The following is a 25,661-nucleotide window of genomic DNA, read 5'->3' as shown; positions in this document are numbered from 1 at the left end:
TGTGTCACGTATTAAAGTGTGTATATATATATATATATCTTGAAAAGAGTTAATGACTGTCGTTAACAATCCTCTTAAACATATAATTAAGGAGAATTACAAAACTTGATAAATGACATTTGTTTATAAAGTTAAGTAGCTGATAATGATATTCTATCTCTCTACAAATGTATACATTCTAACTAGAAAAAGTTGTAAAACGACTTTGCCATGGTTTTTAATTACCAAAAAATATTTAATTAAAAGAGTAAACGACTTTTTACCACCCAAATAATTGCTTAATGAAAATTTCCCACTATCAGACTTTTAAAATACAATTTTATTACCCAAATTTATATTTCATTTCTGATTCCGACATCGTTGCAATCTCATATCATCACCATTCTCTTCTCCGATCATCGCTCACCAAAACCCCTCAAACCCTACTGCCGTCGACCTTGTCAATCTCTGACAATCGAGTGATTAGGGTTTGCGTAGCCACCCCTCCCAAGTCAAATTCCGATTAATCCTAACCAGTAAAATCCAACCTTCCACCACCAAAAGACTCATCGGCTCCACTCTTCAAAAGCTCTAATAGCCTGAACTAAATTTGTTGTCTGTTCGCCACCGAAATATAAATTTGGATAGTAAAATGATATTTTAAAAATCTGTGAGTAAGAAAGTATCATTAAGTCATTATTTGGATGGGGACTAACTAAAATGTATACATATATGTCAACTCTAGTTTTTTTTTTTTTTTTTTTTTTTTTTTAACCCATTTGAAACCTTGACATCTGCCTATTTAATTGAAAACATTTAATTATTTATTAGAATGTACACAAAATACGAACACTTTAATATACACTATATGTTAGAATATGTCAACTAATGGCTAAAATGGAAGGTATTGGATAATTCTTCAAAATGTGAGGCGAGGATAATTTTTCAAACATTTGAGATGTGAGTGACTTAAACATTAATGTCATTGGTGTTTTTAATACTTTAAAAATAAAATAGATGAATTAAATATTAATTGATCTCAGAGGGTGGTAAAAAATACATTATAAGCAAACCAACCCGAATCCCGAGAGCTTAAAGTCGCTGTTGGGGCAAGTCTGCGAACTGTGACCATTCTGGCCGCAATTCCAGCACCCTCGGGACATAGGGTGGGACTGGATTTTGGTTTGGATTTCGAAATAAAAAGAACAAGCATGTTTAAGCTAGCGTCTGCATATATATATGATCCGTGTTTTTCTTACCAAGTTTTTGGAAGTATGTATTTATATTTCTTTTTCTTTCTTGATACAGTAGTTTCTGGAATTTCTTGGACGAGACTAGGCCGTAAGATATATATTTCTTTTTCTTTTCTTGATCAGTAGTTTCCTGGAATTTCTTGGACGACACTTGGCCGTCATGAACCCCCATTGTTAAGGACACCCGTTAATATTTTAAAATCTCTTTTCAAACCCCATTAATACCAAAATACCCTTTAGACTTAAATATGTTTTTTCTTTACCTCTATTTTCTTAATTTTTTGAAATTAGAATTAGATCATTATTTTATTTCATCTATGATTGTGAAGAATCATTGACAATTTAAAATGGTAAATATTTATATATTCAATTTTTTTTTCTTTTATGTTTCGAAACTAAGATTTTAATTCTGAATATATATTTTATATTTTTTTACTCTCCATCAACAACAACTACTGTTAAGTACAAATTGGTATGAAAAATCATATTTGGATTTAACGAAAAGTTTAAATCATGGAGGGGTGAAAAGTAACCGTTGATTTTTTTTAAGCAATTTAAAGGGATGACTATGAGTTTTAAATGTTATTTAAAAAAAAAAAAAAAAAGGTATTTGTTTGAACCTCACTGCTCTTCAATTTTTGACCCTTTGGATCTATAATTATGAATTTATTAAATCCAAAATTCATGTTCACGGTGCTAATGGATCATTGTAGATGGTAAAATTTGCAGTTAATTCGAAAAGGATAGATTTTGTAAGAAGTGAGTCACTAACAATGATAAACCTACAAAGAGGGAAATGGAACATGAAGGCTTGGGTGACACCAATGTGGTGTCTGTCGTAGGCACTCCGACGCTCAAATTAGCAAGATTAAAGGTATTTAGTGAAGGCTGAGAGCGGGAAGGGTTTACCATAACAATGCAGCTAGGGCTAGACTAACACAAAGTGGCTGAAGCACAGCTTGCGGTGGCTAAAGGTGGTAAGTTAGTCGGAACTAAACTTTCGAAGGGGAAAACCGTATTCTTGGGAGCAAGAATAGGAACTAAAGCTATGGGTGATTTCAGAATGAATAATGAGAGGCTTTTGCCCATGTTTATATAGTGAACCAAGGAGGCTGGAGTCCTAGTAGGACTCTAGTCCTATTTGGTAGTTAGAAAGAAGCCTTCAGAATTTCTGTATTAGATTAGGGTTACCACTTCAAAATAGATTTTGGATTTGATTGACGTGAAAGTAAATGAGATTCTAATCTATTTGGGAGAGCTAGTGGGTGGAACCCGATTTAGCTTAACTTGTAGGATAGTCCAACTCCTAGAGTAATCAATTCACAAGGGGATTTAAGCGTAAACCCAATCGAAATTCGGCTAAGGCGCTAGGTCATAATATGTTTATACTACACCACCACATACGGCATATATACATTAATGTCATTTGATTGATTTCTCTTTGTAATACTTCAACTTGTGTGAACTTTCTCATGCAGATTAAATAGGAAACACAATATGTTGTGTAACTTTGATGAAGAAGATGATGAGGGTTCCTACGAAAGCCTCCAAGAAGTATGCATTCTGCCTTTGCATTTTCTTAACTTCTTTCAATACAAGACCTATTTTGCCATCTTCCGTTCAATGACAACAAGAGAAGACGGAAGCCTAAAGTTATCGATCAAGATTGTTCGATAGTTGAACAAGCTCTTGCCGCAGCTCTTTTGTTTGGTGGTCACCACATAAATGGTCGTTCTATCTCAACAACAAATCACATTCCAATATATATGCGCCTTCTGGTTCAAAGAAGCAACGTTTAAAAGAAGTTCCGTTCAGCACACTCCAAAACTAGGGGTGTTCAAAAGCGGTTAACCATTTTTTGAACCGAATCGGTTTTTCGTTTAGAAAAATTCCCGAACGAAACCGAACAAAAACCGGTTTTTGGTTAACCGAAATACTGGTTAACGCTTAAAAAAAAAAGCAGTTAACCGATTTTCCCTTTTTTTAAAAACTTATTTTTTTTTATTTTTTCCTAAATTAAATTGTAAATATAAATAATACATATCCAAATAAAAATTAAACATTATATATCCATTTACCACTACTAACAATACATTAAAATATTATATTTTTTTATTTAATATATAATTATTATTTTATTGTATTAATATATATTTATATATAATATATATATATATATATATAATATATATATATATATATATATATATATATATATAACCGGTTCAAAAAACTAGTTTCGGTAACCTCTTTTTATTTTTCTCGAACCAGAAATTCGGTTTTTTTAATTTTTCAAACCGGTTTTTCGGTTTGGGTTCGGTTCGGTTTTTTGCATTTTTTTTTAACACCCCTACCAATAACTATCCTTTTCTAACCCCTAATAGCTTTTAGCTAAGTTTGATTTCACTGGGACATAATTTTTTTCTGAAGTTGTTACTAGTTTCTCATTGTAAGCATAATTAATATAGCAGAAAACTTGAATCGCAATTGACATGCCTTTGTATTTTCCAAAAAGTGGGGAATGATAAGTCAAAGAAAGAGTCCCCTTCCACAGTTGCTCTGATATATAATATCTGCCTCTTGGAGACTTGACCAGTTACTTATTTTCATTGGAACTGAAGATGGAGTCATTGGAAACCAACCATTCTCCTTGTTCATGGAGATGGTTTTGGTGCCTGGTGTTGGATACAGACAATGACACTTGTAGAAGAAACTGGATTTAAAGTGGATTTGATGACTTAGCAGGTTCTTGAGCAAACTCGTGATTATAAACACAATTACAAGTCTAGGACAATACATCAACCTTATTGAGTTCTGAAACAAGCTAGGAAATGAAGAAAAATGTTCGTTCTATCTTTCTATGTTGTAAAGATAAAAACTTTAACTTATGTTTAACAACGACATACACCATCTAGCTATTCATAGAGTCTGTTTTTAGCCACATAATTATAATACTAATTAATGACTGAAATGCAGGTGATTTTGGGTGGGACATGATTTAGAGGTGCTTGTATCTCATTTGTGATGGAGTTGTTTCCAACTAAAATTGCAAAAGCTATTTTCATTTCTGCAGCCATGTTGAGTAATGGCCAAAGTGTGTCTTGATATGTTCTCCTAAAAGGTTACCCATCTAATCTATTGCTCTTCAAATCAACGGAATAAGAGGACTCCCATTACTTGTTAAATTAGCACCTTTTATTACACTCCAATTAAAGAAATGGATCTTATTCTGGACTGTAGACAATGTAAATACATATAGTAGTAATTCTTTGAGAAAATATATGATAAAATCCAGTAAATAACTTTATAAACATCTATACATAATGTAAAATCAAAAATTCTAATTTAATTCATATAAATATATACACAAAATACAAATTACTTTAGTAAGCACAAAGTAATCTTGAACAGTGCTGCCAAAACCTCCACTTCTTGACGTCCACCGCGTTGTAAATCATCTAGTTCCTGCAAATAATAAAATAACAGAGTGAGCACTATGCTTAGTAAGTAAACCAAACTGTACTACTGTTCTTCCTCCGTTACTCATGTTTGTTTTTTCTTTCTCACTTTATTCTTTGATAATATTCTGCATTCTTTTCGATATTCTGATTTGCTACTTATAAACATGCAAAGACAATGAATAAAATTGTACATCGTCGAGCCCATAAGAAATACTGAATCACGTAAAGTGATAATACATATGAAGAATAATAAACTTTCCTGAGAAAAGAACTTTCTTTCTTTTCGTTTTCTGTTTTCTATCTCTTATGTTGTATCTCTTCTTTTCTTTCTTCTATTCTGGTTTGCCAATCAAACTAGATGATGCATGGATTAAAACCTTGGCCATGTGAGTAGGTACAATCCTCATCTACAGCACTGCTGACAGACTATACAAGTACTATATATCTCTGTTGTGGTCGCTTCGCTCGTGGCAACGTGCATGTAGGTATGCTCTGCTGGGTACAATCTGTATACACATACACTACTGACAGACTGTAAAATATTGTATCTCTCTGCTAATGCTGCTCGCTCGTGGAACATGTATGTGAGCATCTCTGTCACTCACGGGTTCCCCATCGCAAAACCTATAACATAGTATGTGTAGAAAGAGAATAGAAAGAGATACTATGCACATTTCACATAAATTTCCAAGCTATGGAAATTACACTGCATTCTTTAGTAAATGAGAAAAATATAACTTGCATGTTAACTTAAAAGAAAATTATTAGTCATTTTCTTTCTTTCTTTCTCATTCCTTGCTAACATTTCTTTCATATTCCTTTAACATATTTTTCATATTCTCATTTACTAAATCAAGGCTAGCATATATATCATGTGCAAAATATATGCATGATCAAGCCCATTCTTAATATGCTTTTCAAATTCACATATACAAACTTGCAAATTCATATGGCAAATGGTATGTCTGACTTATTCTACGATTCTCTACTATCACAATTACCATATCAAATAATGCTTTAACTTGCAACTTCTCTCTAATACTTTCATGTGCTATTCAAAAAGTAGTAAAGGTTCAAGTAGACTAGAACCAAGCACTAAGGGTCATTTCTCTCATGAACAACATGACCAGTATATATTAAATTTGGCATAACAATATGCACTCTTAATATTAACATTTACACTTGGTTAAGCCCAAACATGATCTTTCACTTTAGTTCTTGTCTTTCTCTAACCCTTTCTTCATTAGTTTAGCCAACTGCACAGCATTTCTCTTTAGATTTTCATCAAACACTTCATATGCACATGCAACTACCATGTTGGCTACTCTTCCACAACTCTCTAATTCACCAAATTGTGAGCAAAACTCACTAACTTTAGTATCAAACCTGGCCAAGTTCAACAATCTCTACACTTCCAAAATTTCATCACTAATTCTTCCATAATTCCAACAATTCAACACATAGCATAAACAACTTCTCATGGCTGGAAATTATGCATCATTAAACAAAAAATAGCCAATAATTCTCTCATACCATCATATACAAACATTCAAAAATTCATTCAACAAAAGTCTTGCTCAAATCAACGGCTAAAATTAGGGTTTACTTACCTTGAATAAGTGAGATCACTTCCTTTTGCTAAAAACTATCTTCCTCTTGGGCCTAGATCATATAAAAACGATAAGAATTTAAAACTTTAAAGTTTAATCACACTCATTTTGCTAGAATCTTACCTTAGATGCTTAGGATTGAAAATCTCCAAAAATCCAAGCCAAATCCTATGATTTCCCTTTGAAATTGAGTGAAGAAAATTGAGAGAAAATGGGGTAAAGGTGGCGTGAACAAGGGCTAAAGGTAGTTAGGGTTTCTTCAAAGAAGTCTTATATCACAAATATAAGCATGTATTCTCATTTTGCACGTGCATTTTCTATGAAATTCATCTATGTTTTAGTCAATTATGTTTTTGAAATTACAAAGCCTATATTAATTTTAGGGAGAACGACTTATACATACTCAAGGTTTGCCGTAAAGATAAATTGGTACCTAAAAAGTTTTGAAACGACAAATAGGTACCTTCCGTCATGTTCTGTTAATGATTTCTGTTTATTAATAGTGAAAAGACTAAAATGCCCTTAAAAGTTTGAATTTTAGTTTTTTATAAATTTAAAAATTTCTAAAAAACCCCATAGGTTTACAAATTTAACTTAATAACCCAATATATAAATTTTTTGTAAAATAACAAAAACACCCCTGCTGCCCACAGTGCCAGATTCCGGCCACCACCGCCGGAATCTGGCCGGAAAGTTGCATTACGACACAGACCCGTCGGATCTGTGTCGTAACGCGTCGATCTGGCTTTTTCCGGCCAGATCCGTGGCTGAACTGGTCGGAAAAGGCCAGATCTACGGCTAAATCTGGCCGTCGACGCCGCAAAACTCCATCTGCGGCATCGACGACTAAATCTGGCCTTTTTCGGCCAGATCTAGCCGGAAAAGGCAAGATCGGCACGTTACGACACAGATCTGATGGGTCTGTGTCGTAACGTAACTTTCCGGCCAGAATCTGGCACTGCGGGTGGTGGGGGTATTTTTGTTATTTTACAAAAATTTTATATATTGGAGTATTTAGTTAAATTTGTAAACCTAGGGGGTTTTTAGAAATTTTTAAATTTATAAAAAACTAAAATTCAAACTTTAAAGGGCATTTTAGTCTTTTTACTATTAATAAACAGAAATCACTAACCGAATATGACGGAAGGTATCTATTTGTCGTTTTAAAACTTTTTGGGTATCAACTTATCGTTATGGCAAATCTTGGGTATGCACAAGTCGTTCGGCCTTAATTTTATGGCAAACTTGGGACATAAAGAAGTTTACAAAGAACAAGATGTATATACTTTCTCTCATTGACCTCACAAGGACAAGCTAAGTTAATTTATTTAATATTTCATGAGATAATTAAACTAAACAATACAAATAAATAATATTTTTAAAGAGTTTTTAACATTAAAATACTCTTTTAATTACCTTAAAAATAACTTCAACTAAACATACACATTACATTAAAAACAAAATAAACTTACGAACCTTCTCTCGGTCGGCGGCCACATTCAAGATCTTCGGAGAGATACCCATCTCCATAATCCGACTTCTCGGGCGATAAACGTAGATTGTGGTGGCTGAGATGACCCGTGCTGAGACTCCTCCGANTTAGAATGTTATGCTAAATTGTTTTCCATCACTTTCAAAGACAAATATATATATATATATATATATATATATACATACTTAAAGTTTTCTGTAATTTATTCTCATCATTTGTCATTTAAGGACCTACAGCAATCAGCAAACATGTAATATATAACATGCTACAGCTTGTGATCATTGACAATTTGGTCATCAGATTGTTTTTTATTGGATTAAACAATTCCATTGATGGATTGACTGTTATTGGTGGTGATGATTTGAATGTTAATTTCCAATTAGCTACAATTTTTTTCTTCAATTTAATTCAACCTGTAAATTGAATAATTCGGGTGTTGGCACATGGCCGACCGCTTGAAATGCGGCCATTACGTTCTAATTAATGATTGGGACCAAAATATTGTCAGTCCTAGTTAGTGCTTGTTCCTTGGATGTCTTACAAAAACAGCTAGACGATATTAACATAAGAAAAATAAATATGAATTTAAGTCATTTATTAATGGAAAAATGTACGTACAAGATAATTAGCTGACAAAGAAGGGAATAATTAAAGGATAGCATATAAATATATAATGTCATTGTCAGAATTACGAATTCAAAAGGCCTAGATTAGCTAGTTTGCTTGAAGAACTCAAATCTGACTAAGTAGTTGTAGTCTAAGCATACTTTGATTACCAAACCAAAGCTGTTAGATAACGAAATTCCTACTAACTCCTGAATTGCTTGTTCAATTTTAATCCTTATAGGAATCGGCCCAAATTCGCCTTTGGACTAGTTCATTACGCAACTGAATCGAAATGTACATGCAAAGGCTTTGCTTTTTTATATTAATATTAATTTCCGTGTAGATATAGCAGTTGGGATTTTGGAGGAAATTTTTTGTCTGACAAAGTAAGCGTTGGACGTACGTTGTGGAAGTTGACCCTCAAATTTTGTTCTTATAAATAGAGCTTGCCATTCTCTTTGTGTCTTCATTCCAACTCAGGCATTTCCTATTTTCTCTTCATTGTTTCTTAAACCCTCTTTTCTTAAGTGTCTTCGTTCTTCTTAATTTTCAGCATGGCACGTTCTATGCTATTGCTAGTATGTGCAGCTTTTGTGCTCTTGGTTTGTTCTTCAATGGCTTCTGCCGCAATCGTGGAGCACACATTTCATGTAGACTTCATTTTCTCTCCTTAGTTTTCTTTAGAATATAACTAATTTGACAACGAGCATTTAGATAATAACAGTGTTTACTGGTTTGATATATCAGGTGCAAAACTTGACTATCGGAAGGTTATGCAACCAGCAAGTAATAACAGCAGTGAACGGAAGTCTCCCTGGCCCAACGATACGCGTTCATGAGGGTGACACTGTTATTGTTCATGTCTTCAACAAGTCACCCTATAACCTTACCATTCACTGGTAATTAACCCTTATACGCGAAGCAAAAATCAATTTCATTATACTATTTTTTAAATCGTTTTGACTTTGGCAATATAACAACTTCATGACTTTTTCCCCCCAAATCTTCCAACTAGTTTTTTATCCTCATTCTGAAATTCTTGCTTTGCTTTTTCTTGATTAATTCTTATTTTCTTCGACGAATATCTAAATTGTCTAGAGAAGAAACTTCATTAATGCATACACATTTTAATACTATAGGTGTAATCACTATATTGTAAACAAAAACAATGATGTTACGTTACATTGACAGCAGAAAAATCTTCATCATCTTCATGTTTGAATTCTTCCAATTCAATAATAATAAATCTGATATATCATGAAATTTATGTTTATGTAGGCATGGAATATTTCAAATACTGAGTGGCTGGGCAGATGGACCTAGTATGGTAACTCAATGTCCAATAACACCTGGAGGTAAATACACCTACAAATTTAAAATCATCAACCAGGAGGGAACACTATGGTGGCATGCTCACGTCTCATGGCTCCGTGCTACTGTCTATGGCGCCCTTATCATTCGCCCAAGATCTGGTCAAGCCTATCCATTCCCTAAACCTCACAAGGAAGTTCCCATCTTACTGGGTATATACCTTTAACTCTCCAAATTAATTTTTAATTAAATCTACTAACAATTGGAGTTGATACTGTAATTTACAAGCCATTCCCTAATTATTTGATTAATTAACGTGATTGCAGGTGAGTGGTGGAATGCTAATGTTGTCGATGTTGAGAACCAGGCCCTCGCCACTGGTGGAGGTCCTAATAATTCCGATGCTTTCACAATTAACGGAAGGCCCGGAGACCTCTATCCATGCTCTAAAAATCGTAAGTGTATAATATATTAAGCTTTATAATGGTACATTTTCTTTAATTTACTGTCTGATATGGTTCACTCTTTGGTCTTATTAATCATCAGGAACATACAAGCTCGAAGTCCAACAAGGAAAGACCTATCTATTGCGTATAATCAACGCTGCACTCAATAACCAGCTCTTCTTCAAGATAGCTAATCACAATCTGACAGTGGTGGCCGTCGACGCTGGCTACACAACACCAAAGGTCACTGATGTTGTGGTCATTGCCCCCGGCCAGACCACCGATGTCCTCCTCAAGGCCAACCAACCAGTGGGCTCTTATTACATGGCGGCTCATGCTTATGCCAGTGCGCCACTCTCCTTTGACAACACCACCACCACAGGCATCATCGAATATGAAGGCTCAAACACAGCAACTCCGATCATGCCTGTCCTTCCAGCTTTCAATGACACGCCGACTGCTCACAGATTCTACAGTAACTTAACCAGTTTAGAAGGATGCCCCCACTGGGTGCCCGTGCCACGTCATGTGGACGAGCATATGTTTGTTACCGTCGGATTGTCGCTTGAACCTTGTGGAACAAACGCCACTTGTCAAGGTCAAAACGGTCAACGATTCTCTGCCAGTATGAACAATCAATCGTTCCAGCTCCCAACAAGTTTGTCAATGTTGCAAGCCTTCTTTTACAATGTGAACGGAGTGTACACCACTGATTTCCCCAACAAGCCACCTGTTACGTTTGACTTCACAAACAGCAGCTTCAACAATGCCACGTCACTACTGTTTGCACCCAAGGTAACAAAGGTCAAGAAAATCAAGTTCAATTCGACGGTGGAGATGGTCTTCCAAAACACGGCTTTAATCACAACCGAGAATCATCCCATGCACCTTCATGGTTTCGACTTTTACGTATTGGCCCAAGGGTTTGGAAACTATAACAAAACGAGAGATAGTAAAAAATACAATCTCGTCAACCCACAAAGGCGTAACACCATAGCCGTGCCAGTTGGAGGCTGGGCTGTCATCAGATTCACCGCAAATAATCCAGGTTAATTAATTTTCTTAAGTTACGTTCTGTGCATGGTAATTTCTCTAAATTGGTTGGTGGGTATTTATTTTAGATTAAATATAATGCGTGCATGATACTCTGATCTGAAAGCGATAGTCCAACAGGCATAAGATTTTTTAAACATTAAGCAAATTAGGAAGCAGAAGATGTCTTCAGACTGACTTTTTACTTAATATTTTTCTTGTTTTGTCACTGAACTTTATACAGGTGTTTGGTTCATGCACTGCCATTTGGACGTTCACTTGCCGTGGGGTTTGGCCACAGCTTTTGTAGTTGAAAATGGACCGACTCCGTCGACTAGGTTGCCTCCACCGCCGGCGGATCTACCCCAGTGTTAGTTGTATTATTGTTTCACATACAAAACAATATGAGGCTCCGATTGTTTTCTCAAATCATTACTTTTGTTGATTGTTTATTTTGTATTTGTCTAGTTTTCAATTCATAATTTGTTTCAGTTCGGAAGATTTTCGATGTAATAATTTAGTCCTCCATTCTTGTCAACTGTGATGTATCAAGTCCATTTTTTTATATATATTTCAATGTAATAATATTGTTTTCTTAATATATATATGTTCTTTATTTATAAGTTTTCCAGTCTATTATTGTACACCCCAATCCTGCTGCTCTTACCGTACCTTTTTAGAGCTTTTAATTCTCTTTATGTTATCTTCAAGAATCAAGTCAGTGAGTTGCCATAAAAAAATTAATTAGTTGGGTGATTTAATAAAACAAGAACAGGCGTGTTTTTTTATTTTATTTTTGTTATTATTATTATTATTTTGACAAATATAATTTGCAAAGTAACAAATATATATATTTTGTAATTGATTTTTTATAGTTAAAACTACAATTTCAAGAGTAATCACTGCAATAGTCTTGTTCTTATTTTCAAAATACAGCATCAACAGTTCAACAAAAAGCAGACTAATTGAGCAAGGATTGTGAGAAAAAGTGTAGAGTTGTCATTTTCTAAATTCTAATTACAGTATGATTGCAGAATGGCATCACATAAATTTCAATGTAATTGAATTGACTGCCAATCTGCCATGCAATAATGCCCATTAGACTGAATGAAAATGACCATTTGTGTTGCTTGATGTTGATATTGAATCACGCCAAGTCCTATATTTTGATTTGAAAAATGCCAATTCAATTACCAAATCTGAGTGTAGAGAGATTTGATTTGATTCTTTTTGTTATTTTTTTTATTCAATAGATGTGGAGTACTACGCAATTGCTTTTTATGTTTGGGAAATATAATTAATCGTGTAATACTAATTTCGTCATCAGAAACTCAATAATGTGATTTATTTATCATCAAAGAAAATAGATCATTAATTGCATTTCAAAATGGGCTTGCCCAAGAAGGCTTAGGCTTGCTTAATTCATTGCAGTTCGCTCTTCCCCGTTGATGCTTCAAATTCAATCTTGGATGGACACAAATGAATGAATAATGAAAATTTGTTAGGGGTGTATTTGTAAACTTATAAGGTGTTTTTGCTATTTTTTAAACTAATAGGGGGGTAATTATTTTTTACAGGGTACCCTGGAAAGGAACCGGAACCTGCATTTTAGGTTCCGGTTCCTTGAATTAAAGAACCTGCATTGTGCAGTTCTAGTTCTAGTTCCTTTTTTTGGAAACCTGCACTGTGCGGTTCCGGTTCTGGTTCCCCCAGAAAATGTAGGGTACCCGGAACCGCTCACCTCTAGTTGTGTCCTCAAAATCCGTATTTTAATTTTTAAATTTAAATTTTAAAAAAATAATAACTATTGTAAAAGTTTTAAAGAGTTTTAATGAAACTTATGGTCCATTTGGTATAGTTTATTCAAATAGAGCTTATAGAAGTAAAGCATATTGAAGTAGAGTATAAAATTATAGTTTTTAACTTTGTGAGTTCTTTTATTAGAAAAATGCAAAAGAATTTTCTAATATTAGTTTACAAAACGGCTTTAATATATAAGAATAAACTAATTCAAATTTATAAAATATAATAAGAATATACTTGAAATTTCAACACTTTATGTAAGCTGAAAAAGAGTCTATAAGCCGTATAATAAATTTTTTTTAAATATTATAAGCACTTTGGATGTAACCAAACAACCTAAAAAAATTTCAAAAGTGTGAATTTAAATAAACTCTTTTCATCAATATATACGCTCAGCCAAGTCGGCTTTAAGCCATTGAATTGACTAATTGTTAAAATAGTTTGACCCATGTATATATAAAAGTTTGTTTTGATAAAATTTCACTAATAAAAGAAAATCCATCTCCGACTAAGGAGTGCTAGCATTAGTAGAAATGTCAATACCTTTCCCAGTAAACACATGGACTCTCGTTTACTTTAAGGGTGTGTTTGGTTAGGAATTATAGGAGATTACTGAGGTAATGTCATCCTATATTACTTGATTACTACGTTTGGTTGTCAAGTAATATAAGATTTCGGTAATCTTCTAATACCAATAGTAGTTACTATTGGTAATATAGAAGGTAATATGATTACTTGGTAATCTTTTTTTGTTACAATTTTACCCCTTATTAATAAAATTTTAGGATAANAATTTTATGTTTTGAGTTGAGAAATGTCATCTATTTTAACGATGAAATCAGTTTCCTGTTTAATTGTAGGGCTACTGATGTGGATTCAGACGCCCATGATAAAAACAAGAAAAATATTACGCTGCTAGAGAATGCTGGTCTGCACTGCCTAACTTAAGAGCTTATTGAAAAAATAGAGTTTGGATGAAACGATTTTGAAGATAGTATTCGCATAGAGGGATGAAAGTTAACGAAAGCGAAGAAAAAATATTTTTCTACACTTTTAATGCTTTTTTTTTACTCTTAAAACGGTTTATGGATGTTTTTCGGATGTTTAAATTTTACGAAACAAATGGCAGAAAAACAACTCAGGTATGTGATCACTGGCGGTGGTGTGGCGGCGGGATATGCAGCAAGGGAGTTTGCCAAGCAGGGTGTTAAGCCAGGAGAGCTTACAATCATCTCCAAAGAAGCGGTGGCTCCAAACGAGCGTCCCACACTTAGCTAGGAATATCTTTTACTAGAGGGACCTGCTAGCCTCCAGGTTTCCATGTCTGTGTTGTTCCTCGGTACAGAAATTATCCAAGTAGATCTTGCTTCCAAGACGCTTGTTAGTGCATCTGGGAAAGTCTTCAAGTATAAAATTTTAATTATTGCAACTGGTTCCACAGTTAAAAGGTTATCAGATTTTGGTCTGCGAGGACCCAATGCAAAAAATATCTTATACTTAAGAGAAATTGTTGATGCTGATAAGTTGGTTGAAGCAATTAAAGCAAATAAAAATGGGAAAGCTGTGGTTGTTGAGGGAGGATACATTCGTCTTGAAGCAAGTGCAGCTTTACGGGTCAATAATTTTGATGTTAGCATGGTTTTTCCTGAACTATGGTGCATGCCTCAGCTCTTTACTGCTAGTATTGCAGCATTCTATGAAGGTTATTATGCTAATAAAAGTATTAACGTCTATTGGAGAACAGTTGCTGTTGAGTTTGAGGCTGACTCTAATGGAGATGTCAGAGAAGTAAAACTAAAGGATGGCAGGGTGCTGGAAGCCGACATTGTTGTTGTTGGTATTTGAGTTAGACCTGTAACAGCATTATTAAAGGGGCAGGTTGAAGAGAACAAAGTTGGGATGAAGACTGATGAATTTTTCAAAACAAGTGTTCCTGATGTGTATGTTGTGGGAGATGCGCCTACTTTCCCTCTGAACTTGTACAATAATGAGATGAGAATAATTGAACATGTCGACCATGCTCGCAAATCAACTGAGCAGGCTGCAAAGGCCATCAAGGCAAGCGACGAAGGCAAAACGGTAGAGGAATATGACGATGTTCCATTTTTCTCTTCTCGTTCCTTTGATCTCTCATGGAAATTCTATGGTGACAATGGTAGTGAGGCCGCGGTATTTGGGGACAATAATCCTGCATCACCTCAGCGTAGGTTCAGAATCTATTGGATCAAAGATGGAAAGATTGTTGGAGCTTTCCTTGAAAGTGGGACCCCAGAAGAAAACGAGGCCATTGCGAAAGTTGCTAGGCTTCAACTTAATTTTCCTCGAAAGCAATCGACAGGTGATAAAGTTTATTGATCAGTAAAGCTTTAAAAGGCTAATGGTATATGGATATAATTCTTGGTCCAATTAGTGAAGAGGCATTGATCTTAAATTGATATCTAAGTGGTAAAATTACATGATTAAATATATGGAATGCTACATCACTTAAACACACGAAAGTTGAGATGGAATGTTAGGAAAGACGACATTACCCAAAGTACTCGTAGATATTCTTAGGATTCAAATTCTTTTGAGGCTAACTTAAATAGACGAGTAATGTTACACATATCTGAACCTGTATGCTAATTGAGTTGATAGATCATTAATTCACATATACTCTACCAACTCTACCGTCATATAGGTATACAAATTTGGGATTATAACTTTATATGTAAATTATTTATTAGGGGTGAATACTAGTAGCAGTTAGAATCGGAATTGGAACCTACCCGAAACCAATACTATGTAGATAGGTTTCAGTTCCTTTTTTTGGAACCGACACTGTGCGGTTTTGGTTCCGGCTCCTACATGTGGAGAAATCAAAACTTGGAAAAAAGAACTTGTAGCAGGTACCCTGTTTTGGAACCTGGGCTGAAAAAATATCTGTGAAGAATGAGGGGTCTATTGTAATTTTACATACATAAAAATTAAAATGGAAAAAGCTAAATTTTTATAATAACCTGATTAAATAAATATATAATATACTTATTACTTATAAACTACACCATATAAAAAACTTTAATAAATTAAAATATATGAATATTAAAGTTTTAATTAATTAAGTGTATAATTGGAATTAAAACCAATTAAAAATATTTTAATGTTACTAAAAGAATTACTTTTTAATATAATAGTATATTTGATTGAATAATAATATAATATTTAGTTATTTACTACAATTATCAAGTTTTAAGTATATCTGTAATAAATTAGTAATTAATTAATTATATAAAATAAATTGATAAACATTAATACATTACAAGTTAAATGATTACTTAATCAATTATAACATTACATTATAGTTAAACGGCTACTTAATTAATTATAAATTTATAACATTACATTAGTAATTAATTATAATTTAGTACGTTAATTAATTAAATAATTAAGAATTTAATTAATTATGACATTACATTATAAATTTATAGTATGATTACTTAATTAATTACAACATTACATTCTAAATAAATTATTATTTAATTAATTATAACATTCCATTATAAACATTAATATAATACTTAATTAAACGATAAAAAATTTAATTAATTATAATATTACATTAAAGATTTATAGTATGATTACTTAATTCATTATAACATTATATTATAGTATGATTACGTAATTAATTATAACATTACATAATGAAATGATTACTTAACTAATTACGATATTATATTATAAACATTAGTAATTTACTATATTAGTACAATACTTAATTAAATGATTATAAATCATTTAATTATAACATTATATTATAAATTTATAGTATGATTACTTAATTAATTATAACATTCTATAATAAACATTAATACAATATTTAATTAAATGATTAGAAATTTAATTAATTATAATATTATATTAAAGATTTATAGTATGATTACTTAATTCATTATAATATTACATCATAGTATAATTACATAATTAATTATAGTATTACATAATGAAATGATTATTTAATTAATTATGATGTTATATTATAAACATTAGTAATTTACTATATTAGCACAATACCTACATTTAATTAATTATAGCACTACATTATAAACTTATAGTATGATTACTTAATTAAATGATTACTTAATTAATTATAACATTCTATTATAAACATTAGTATAATATTTAATTAAATGATTAGAAATTTAATTAATTAAAACATTACATTATAATTAAATAATTACTTAATTAATTATAAATTTATAACATTATATTATAAATATTAGTAATTTACTATATTAGTACATTACTTAATTAAATAATTAAAAATTTAATTAATTATAACATTATATTATAGATTTATAGTATGATTACTTAATTAATTATAATATTATATTATAGATTTATAGTATGATTACTTAATTAATTATAATATTTCATTATAAACATTAGTACAATACTTAATTAAATTATTAGAAATTTAATTAATTATAATATTAAATTATAGATTTATAGTATGATTGTTTAATTAATTTAATTAACTGTTTTTGTTTTGGTTTTGCTTGGAATTTTATGTGAATTGTGATGAATTGATTTAATTCAAGTATTGCTTAGAGATTAGAGGATTTATGAGTCACATTAGACACAAATGAAGGAGTAATCAAAATTTGTTAGAGGTGTATTTGTAAACTTTTATAGTATTTTTGTCATTTTTTAAACTAATAAGCAATAATTGATTTTTTATAGGGTACCTGAGAAAGGAACCAGAACCTACATTTTAGGTTTGGGTTCCTTGAATTTAAGAACCTACATTATGCAGTTTCGGTTTCTTTTTTTGGGAACCTAGACTGTGCGGTTCCGGTTTCGGTTCCCTCGAAAAATGCAAGGTACCTAAAATCGCTCATCTCTATTGTTTTTAATAAAAGACATATACAAATATAAATTCCATAAGGGTAGGTCATTTGCCTTAGGTTCGGCTCTAGTTGAGGTTAACGACATCTAATTAATAAATGAGTACATTTATTTAATTTCTTGAATTAAGGCAACAAAATCAACAATTCCAATAAAACAAGGACAATTTACAAGCTTTTAAGAAATATATTTGTAGAAAAGCTGGCAGGTGGTGGTTGGCCACATTGAGAGGGTGGGGTGTGTATTAGAGAATAGACCAGGACTCAACATTATATCAGTCCAGTAGTGAGCTAACTTATACACAAGATATATAGAATAAGAACTTCTAGTGAAAATAAAAGAACTCTAGCTATATGTACTTATGCTAATTATAAAGCCAAATAAGAATGATGTAAATTATATAAATCCCATAGAAACAAAAGAAGGTAGAGAAATGTAAGTCATAGATGAAGCACAATGATGTTTATGACAAAGAATTAAGTCGACCATTTTGTGACAACTCCAACCCATTTAACTTCAACTTCAATAATGACAGTGTCATCAACCAAGAAACCTTTTTTTGAATTCTTGAGTTTTTCTAATGCCGTGATTCTTCGGAAACCCCACGTCAGTGACTTCTCTGAGGGATTATGGATTGAGCTGCAGGAAAGATGAAAAGAAAGTAGTTAAAGAACAAAATTTATATTAAAAATGCAAGCACTTATAACAAGAAGAAAAAATATTAAAGCACAAGAATTTATAGTCTTGATAAAAAAAATGCAGAAATTTGCATTTAAAATTTGTATAAATATCAGAAATTACAGAAAATCAATTGATGTATGTGCATGTAACAATTTCGTACAATACAAAATATTTTATTTCAAAAAATTGACGTGTTTTCTATACCCATGGTCTTTGACACACAAAGCAAATTTAATTAACAATTTCGTATCTTGGGGAACACTTGATCCAAACATATTTAGATATAGTGAAATACTGTTGCCCTTGCCCATTTTGGTAGAGTCTAACATTCCTGCAATTCAATAATAACTTCTACTGTAATTTCTATGGTGTGTGAAGTAAATTAACACAACTCAAGTTCCACATGAAAGCAACTATATATACCAATCATAGCATCCAAATGATTCTGACTCATAAAGTTGAAAATTCCTCAATTTTCCATGATGGTAGAGAGAGTCATAGTTCTTCATCAGTGATAATTGATCCCCTTTGAATGTACTTTTGACAACAAAAACCTCAGCACCAAAAACACAAGAATCATCCATAAGGTATCCATTAAGAGGATCTGAAAATGTATTCAAGTCAATGAAGTTTTTGATACCCCATTTAGTGTACAACCCCTGGAATTGCTTCACACTCCTATCTGCGTCAATCAAAATTATCTATTAATAAATCTATAAAAACTGACTACTATGAGATTTTTCTTACAATTAATTTCTAATAAAAAAGTTGTAAACATATTACCTTGAAGACTAAAATATTTCTCTTTTAGCTGATTAAATAAGAAAAAATTGAAAATCACATCGTCTTTCCATCCCATTTGAAAAGAATTCGTATTCATCAATTCCAAATTCACCGAGATACAACCAGTTCCAGCTTTGATCCAATCCCTATTTAGATAGATTGTCAATTTCCTGTGATAGCAGCTTAAATTTTCGTTAATTGAGATTGATAAAGAATTAGTGAAAAATACTATTCAAATTTATCATCGTCCTACTTGTGCTTAAGTATAATTTATAGATTATAAACGACAAAGTTGAGTAAAGTGCACACCATTTGAAGCCCCCAGCAAAGAAAGCGTCCAAGATAAATTTATGTGTTGAAGCTTTAGATAGGAATAAGAAGGAATCCATTTTGATTAGGTAGTGACTTGATGCAGCATCCTTTCCTGAAAGAAAAAAAATAAGAGATATAATAAGCTTTGTTAATGACTACAAAATTTGTAGATAACTCAGCCAACTTTTACCAAATTAATTTAATAACAAAATCATTTGGTTTAATTAGTTGTAAAAAAGGTTCAAATTTTAGATTGAAACAACAAATTTCATACAATTTTGTTATTTTCACTTAGATCGAAATTTTTACCTCCATGCGGAATCATAACTTTTGTTAGGAACTAATATTCGAAAATTGGATTGAAGATATACCTGTTAAGCCTTTGGAATATTTGTTATTCATGTTGGTCTTGTTAGAATCAAGATTGGGCACAAAGCTAGGAATTCACAAATCAAATTTCTTATTTCATATGTTAAACATAGCTTGAATACATAACTATATGTAATTAAAGTTCCAGTGCTTTTCCATATTACACATTACTACCCTACGTCAATTTTCTCCGTTAAATACAACGGTTCAAAGGGCAATACGAAGAGTTAATTTGACTTATTTCTCTTCCTCTGAGCGGAAATGGCTTCTAAGCGGCGGGGTTGTGATGGTGAGGGCCTCTTTCTTGGTTCCACGCGACGGCGACTTCATCCCTCCTAGTTCCATAGGACGACTACATTACCTCTCCTAGTTCTACGCGACGGCTTCATTGTAGACCAAAGAGAGACCACATGACAACAACGTCGACAGATGGACCAGACTGCCGCGATGGCCATGACCACACGAGTCACGACGGCCATGTCGCCTTGTGGTGGCCACCCCACCGCATTAAGATTGTATCTCCGATCTTCTCATCCATCTTTCATCTTCATTATTCCTCTCAGAGTCAGAGCGAGCTCCTCTTTTGCAATCTCTTGAAAAACCCATGTGATTTTATACGGGTTCCTTACTTAATCGTGAGATTGGTGGGCTGTGGTGTCAAAAGCGCTACTGCTCAGTGCAATTTCTTGATCTAGTGCTCAAGTATGGAGGAGAATTAAGACGGTAAGTTCAAATAAAGGAAATAAGATTTTGAAGATGAAGAATAAATAAATAGAAGCTTAGTGAGTGGTGAACAAAGAGAATAAAATATTTAATTGAAATTAAAATAATGACTTTTGTGTCTAGGGGCATTTTAGTCATTACATTAGTCAAACACGTTTTTCTATCAACTTTGACGGTTGAAACTGATGGTTGTAGGGGAGATACCTGTGTAATATGCCATTGGTTTGGACCTGAATGTGAGTTTCGGAAAGTTGAAGGGAGGTAATTGGTTTTACTCCCCGGTCTTTATGGGAAGTACAAATTCGAATTTCTTTCTTTTCATTGTTTTTATAATAATTTGTGATTCTCGAATCATATAACTAAGTCTTAAATAGAATAGACTTGCGACACAACATTATATATCATTTAAATGATAAAAAAAAAAGAAAAAATCACAATTTCAATTTTTTGTTACTTATTATTATACATTATAATTACAATAACTTATGAGAAAGACTGAGCTAAAAGCGATCAACATGGTGATTATAGACATGAAGAGTGCTGAGAGTCCAGTCATCGATTTGAGTGGCATCAACTTGAGAAAATCATCTTCAGCATAATGTGATGTGAAAATGGACAAAAAGATCAGCATTGAGATGGAAGAGCAGAATAATGCGACTGCATTTGCCACAGAAAAAACCTGATATAAAGTGTCCCTCATGTTTATTGATCTTCCTATTTCACCGTCGTTACCACCGGGTAAATTGAATTGTGATAATTGATGGAACATCACAATCGTGATAATTGATGCGAGAATCATACATGAGCTAGCTGTCTTCTTTGTCGAAGATTTTGCACTTTTTAATAGTTCTTCGTGCTCAGTGATGAATAACTCACGAGGTGTTTTGCCCTCTGAATTTTTCTTCTCTTTAAATGAAGGTTTTATGATCATTTCCACGTCCTAAAAATGTAGCAATTTTCAAAATGAAATAGATTGAAAAATGCAATTAAAAGAAAAACAAGGGCTGTTTCAATGAAAAGTTAGCATTCTTCTTCATATTTATGATATAAAAAGAATTAACTAAAAGGGAAAATTTACCTTAAACTTTAGTAACTCTCCTTGCAGTTCTAAAGCTGCATCTGATACACCACTCACTGAACTTCGATGTCGATATTTGGCAGCTAGATGTAATATGTTATTCTGATCCTTATCTAAATAGGTCATTAATAACTCCTTAGCGAAGCCGAACTCATGGAGTAGATTCAATACATTGGTATGACCATTTAAAACTGCAATGTGAAAAATGGTTCGATAATTTTCATCTGTTTCATGAACCAAATCAGGATATGAGTGAATAAGCACAGCCAAGAATTCGAAGTTCCCCAGTTCAGCAGCATCGAATAATAAATTTGAAGGGTTTCTTATTAGTTCCAAAATATCCACATCTTGTAGCTTTAGTGTTTCTCTCCAAAGACATTGGACTAATTTCAGTGCTTGAGTTGAAGTCAAGTCAGCATCCTGAGCAAACTTCATTCCTGGGACTATGAATGAGAAGTTAATTGTCTTCTAATTCTAAATAACCAAGTTGATAGGCTATTTAGAAAGAAAACAAAAGTTTAATGAAGAAAAATACTAAAGCTCAAGGTAAATAACAGGATTAAGACTTCCGTTGATAGAAATCATTGTTTGGAATCAGATAAAAATTCAAATTACGAAAGAATTTTGGTTCATTCCTAACTAAATAAAATGTAATAGATATTTTACAATCACAGAAATATATTGAGCATTAGAGTAGAATTAGAGAAACTAACACCAGTTGACAAGTCTTTTCCAGGGTCCTGGGCTTCTGCTAGCAAACGCTGAGGGAGTTTGTGCCAACATATGCAAGGATGTCCCCTGTGGAGCACGAGCTACAACTAGTTCTTTATCATCTTCAAACATTGTCAATGCAAAGTCTGAGAAATTTCCAAAATATATTTTTAATTAGTACGAGATTTTACATATATTTGCAATAATATATATCTTCAAAGACTAATTATTACAAAGAATCTATAATTTATTTGGTCAATCTCTAATGTGGTATAACAATTGATATTATTATTAAACAGACCTATATATGACGTAGTATAGTCGTTCCAGGAAGACTTTCTCCTATAGTGATTGATCCAGTGAACTAGTGAAGTCATGATTCGATAACAATAGAAATAATAGAATTTAGAACGGTAAAACAACTATGTAAAAAGAAGAAAAATATGGAACATAAACTTACCATATAGACCCATATGTACACTGATAAGAAACGTAGCTTTTCTGTCATCTGCAGTCAGATTCTTCTTAGTAACAGCGTATAAAAACTTTGCCATGTCGCCATGTCCAAACAAAGCAGCTAAATACAGTGGTGTCATCTGTTGACCTCCTCGGATTGTCAGCAAACTTGCATTTTTTTTCAGCATAATCTTAGCAATTTGTAAACTTCCAACCATTGCAGCAACACAAAAGGCAGTGTTCCCATTTTTGTCTTGCAACATTAAGTCTACCGGCTCCATCAATTTTATTATCTCCTGTACAAAACCGACGTGTCGTGCACCAGTTGCTACATGAAGAACAGTTTCATGATTCTCTGTGATTGCTGCACATAGCACTGATTGATGATGATTCAGTTTTAACAAACATCTTGCTTCTTCTATGTCACCTCTTAACGCAGTATTCTTTAGGGGTACGCATATGTTGAAGTATGATTCTGGCTAAAGAAGTTTGGTTAATAATCTATATTACATAGATCATAATTCATAAATCATCTCAATAGCATTCAGGTGGTGTAAGATTGAGAGCTTACCAGAAAGTAGATGAAGAGAAGGCGACCTGAATCGAGTTGAAATTCCTTTTTCAATGTCATTTGGTTGTTCATGAACATCTATATCTGCCATTTCAATCAGATTTCCATCTTGTATTGGTGAACCAGAGACGAATTCGTAATCTTTTCCAGCCATTTCAGTTATTTCCTTTCTTCCCTCCTCTCAACAGCTATTTGATATGAACTCATCACAAACTTGGATATCTAATACAGATTATGCCATAATAATTAATAAATTAATGTCACTGAGATTATTATCTTTAATTTTTATTATAACTTATACGTAATATATTATGTTAATAATTAATTTGTTAGGTGTGCATGGATAATGTGGTTTTGATCTAAAATAAGATTAAATTGCTTATCTGTCTTGTTGCCTTTCTGTCAACGTGCTTCTGACATGCATTGTCGACGTCTGGCTTATTTTTTTAATTGAGTAAAGTCGACGGCGGCATCTTCTGACGAAGAAAGTTGCATGATGATATTGAAGGAATCAAAGTTCTAACCCTACTTTGTCCGCTTTCAATTCTTAATCTTAAATGATTAGGTAGTGTCGCCGAGCTAAATTGATAGAAGAAAATATTGTTGACTTGACACCTATGGCTTTCCTATTTATATATTAAATAAAATATTTTCTCATAGAAACCAATCTAAGTTCCAGACTTCTGCGCCACAATATATTTAATCTAGAAGCGACAAATCGGGCATTGACATGCCAACCTGACATAGGATTGACATGAATAATATTTGGGTTGGGTTAACACATTTATTAAAATGGGTTGGGTTAGGGTTGAGATCTGAACCCGCGAATCTGTTTATGACACGAAACACGTTTATGGCACGATTAAATGTTTATGACAGGATTAATTTGTTTATTGTAACACAATTAATCCATTTATAATATGATTAATTAATAGGCTGAGCATCGATAGCAAGTAAAATTAGAATCGAAACTGGAACCTATCCAAAATCGATATTATACAGGTAGTTTCTGGTTCTATTTTTTTGGAATCTATATTGTGCAATTCCAATTCCGATTTCTACATATGGAGAAACCAGAACCTAGAAAAAATAACGTGCAACAGTACCAGCTTGGAACCTATAGCAGGCTCTATTTTAAAACCCAAACCAAATCGATCGGTTCGATTGGTTCGATCAAGAGCCAACCTTTACTTCGGTCTAGATTAACATAAAATCGGGATTATTAATAAACCCGTTTTAGATCGGTAATAGACCAATAAAACAGTAAAAAAATTATATATCCAATCGGTGGGGCTTTAAACGGTTCGTTGAATCCAAAAAAAATTCATATTCCTAATTTCTAAACCAATTTCAACACCATTTTACTATCTTTCATTTTCATCTTCAATTCTTCTTCACTTACTCTAAAATCTACCGGTAAAGAAGAAGAAGTAAGGGGAGGGGAAGGGAAGGGAAGGAAGAAGAAAGAGAAGATGAGAGAAAAATTACAGTGGAGGGGGAAGAAAGAGAAGAGGAGAGAAAAATTACAGAAGAAGAAAGTGTTCGAGAGTGATGAGGAGAGAGAGAGAGAGAAACAAAAAAAAGGGGGAAAGAAAGAAATTGTTGGGAGTGATGGCTGATGGGGAGAGAGATAAAAAAAGTGAAAGATGGAAGTGATGGGGGAAGAGAAAAAATAATTAATAATAAAATTTGAGGGTCATTTGCTTTATTTTAAACTTACAAGGGCTTATAGAAAATTTTAGGAGTGAATTTGCTGGTTTTCAAACTTATAACAATTAATGGAATTATTTAAAGATGGGATTGTTATATACCAGTCAGACCGATCGGTCCAATCGGTTGGACCAGTCAACCCGCGAACCGACCCTTTGACCGAGTCACCGAATGGTTCGGTTTTTAAAACAATGATAGCAGGTATCCTATTTTGGAACTTAAACTGAAAAATTATCTGTGAATAATGGGGGGTCTCTTGTAATTTTACATATAAAATAATTAAAATAGAAAAAGTTAAATTTTTACGATAACTTGATTAAATAAACATACAATTATACTTATTACATATAAACTACACCTTATAAAAAAATTTAATATATTAATATATAA

General features: G+C 32.7%; 2 protein-coding genes and 1 pseudogene across 2 annotated transcripts; 2 read left to right on the top strand and 1 right to left on the bottom strand.

Annotated features, from left to right (window-relative positions):
- Positions 1 to 8,860: 8,860 nt before the first annotated feature.
- On the top strand, positions 8,861 to 11,789 carry LOC116126674 (laccase-7-like). Its single transcript, XM_031412356.1, has 6 exons — positions 8,861 to 9,051; positions 9,149 to 9,300; positions 9,680 to 9,924; positions 10,039 to 10,167; positions 10,259 to 11,206; positions 11,435 to 11,789. The coding sequence occupies exons 1-6, from the start codon at positions 8,956 to 8,958 to the stop codon at positions 11,563 to 11,565; spliced, it is 1,701 nt and encodes a 566-aa protein (XP_031268216.1). The 5' UTR covers positions 8,861 to 8,955; the 3' UTR covers positions 11,566 to 11,789.
- Positions 11,790 to 14,115: 2,326 nt separating this feature from the next.
- LOC116126539 lies at positions 14,116 to 15,348 on the top strand (annotated as a pseudogene).
- Positions 15,349 to 21,184: 5,836 nt separating this feature from the next.
- Positions 21,185 to 23,731, bottom strand: LOC116126484 (ankyrin repeat and KH domain-containing protein mask-like). Its single transcript, XM_031412169.1, has 5 exons — positions 23,562 to 23,731; positions 22,995 to 23,465; positions 22,537 to 22,680; positions 21,824 to 22,266; positions 21,185 to 21,685 (listed from the first exon to the last, which is right to left on the bottom strand). The coding sequence occupies exons 1-5, from the start codon at positions 23,713 to 23,715 to the stop codon at positions 21,206 to 21,208; spliced, it is 1,692 nt and encodes a 563-aa protein (XP_031268029.1). The 5' UTR covers positions 23,716 to 23,731; the 3' UTR covers positions 21,185 to 21,205.
- Between the last annotated feature and the right edge of the window lie 1,930 nt (positions 23,732 to 25,661).

Source organism: Pistacia vera, unplaced genomic scaffold (genome assembly GCF_008641045.1).
Source record: "Pistacia vera cultivar Batoury unplaced genomic scaffold, PisVer_v2 Contig1040, whole genome shotgun sequence".
NCBI classification, from domain to species: domain Eukaryota; kingdom Viridiplantae; phylum Streptophyta; class Magnoliopsida; order Sapindales; family Anacardiaceae; genus Pistacia; species Pistacia vera.
This window is presented reverse-complemented; position numbering and strand designations above follow the sequence as displayed.

What these genes read in the sequence shown, in the direction of transcription:
- LOC116126484 (XM_031412169.1), bottom strand. Translation starts at nt 23,715, where the DNA reads ATGGCTGGAAAAGATTACGAATTCGTCTCTGGTTCACCAATACAAGAT. An exon ending in TGTACATATGGGTCTATATG is followed by an intron (nt 22,681 to 22,994) that starts GTAAGTTTATGT and finishes GAAATTTCTCAG; the next exon opens with ACTTTGCATTGACAATGTTT. An exon ending in GAGAGTTACTAAAGTTTAAG is followed by an intron (nt 21,686 to 21,823) that starts GTAAATTTTCCC and finishes CTACATTTTTAG; the next exon opens with GACGTGGAAATGATCATAAA.
- LOC116126674 (XM_031412356.1), top strand. Translation starts at nt 8,956, where the DNA reads ATGGCACGTTCTATGCTATTGCTAGTATGTGCAGCTTTTGTGCTCTTG. An exon ending in CTATCCATGCTCTAAAAATC is followed by an intron (nt 10,168 to 10,258) that starts GTAAGTGTATAA and finishes ATTAATCATCAG; the next exon opens with GAACATACAAGCTCGAAGTC. An exon ending in ATTCACCGCAAATAATCCAG is followed by an intron (nt 11,207 to 11,434) that starts GTTAATTAATTT and finishes AACTTTATACAG; the next exon opens with GTGTTTGGTTCATGCACTGC.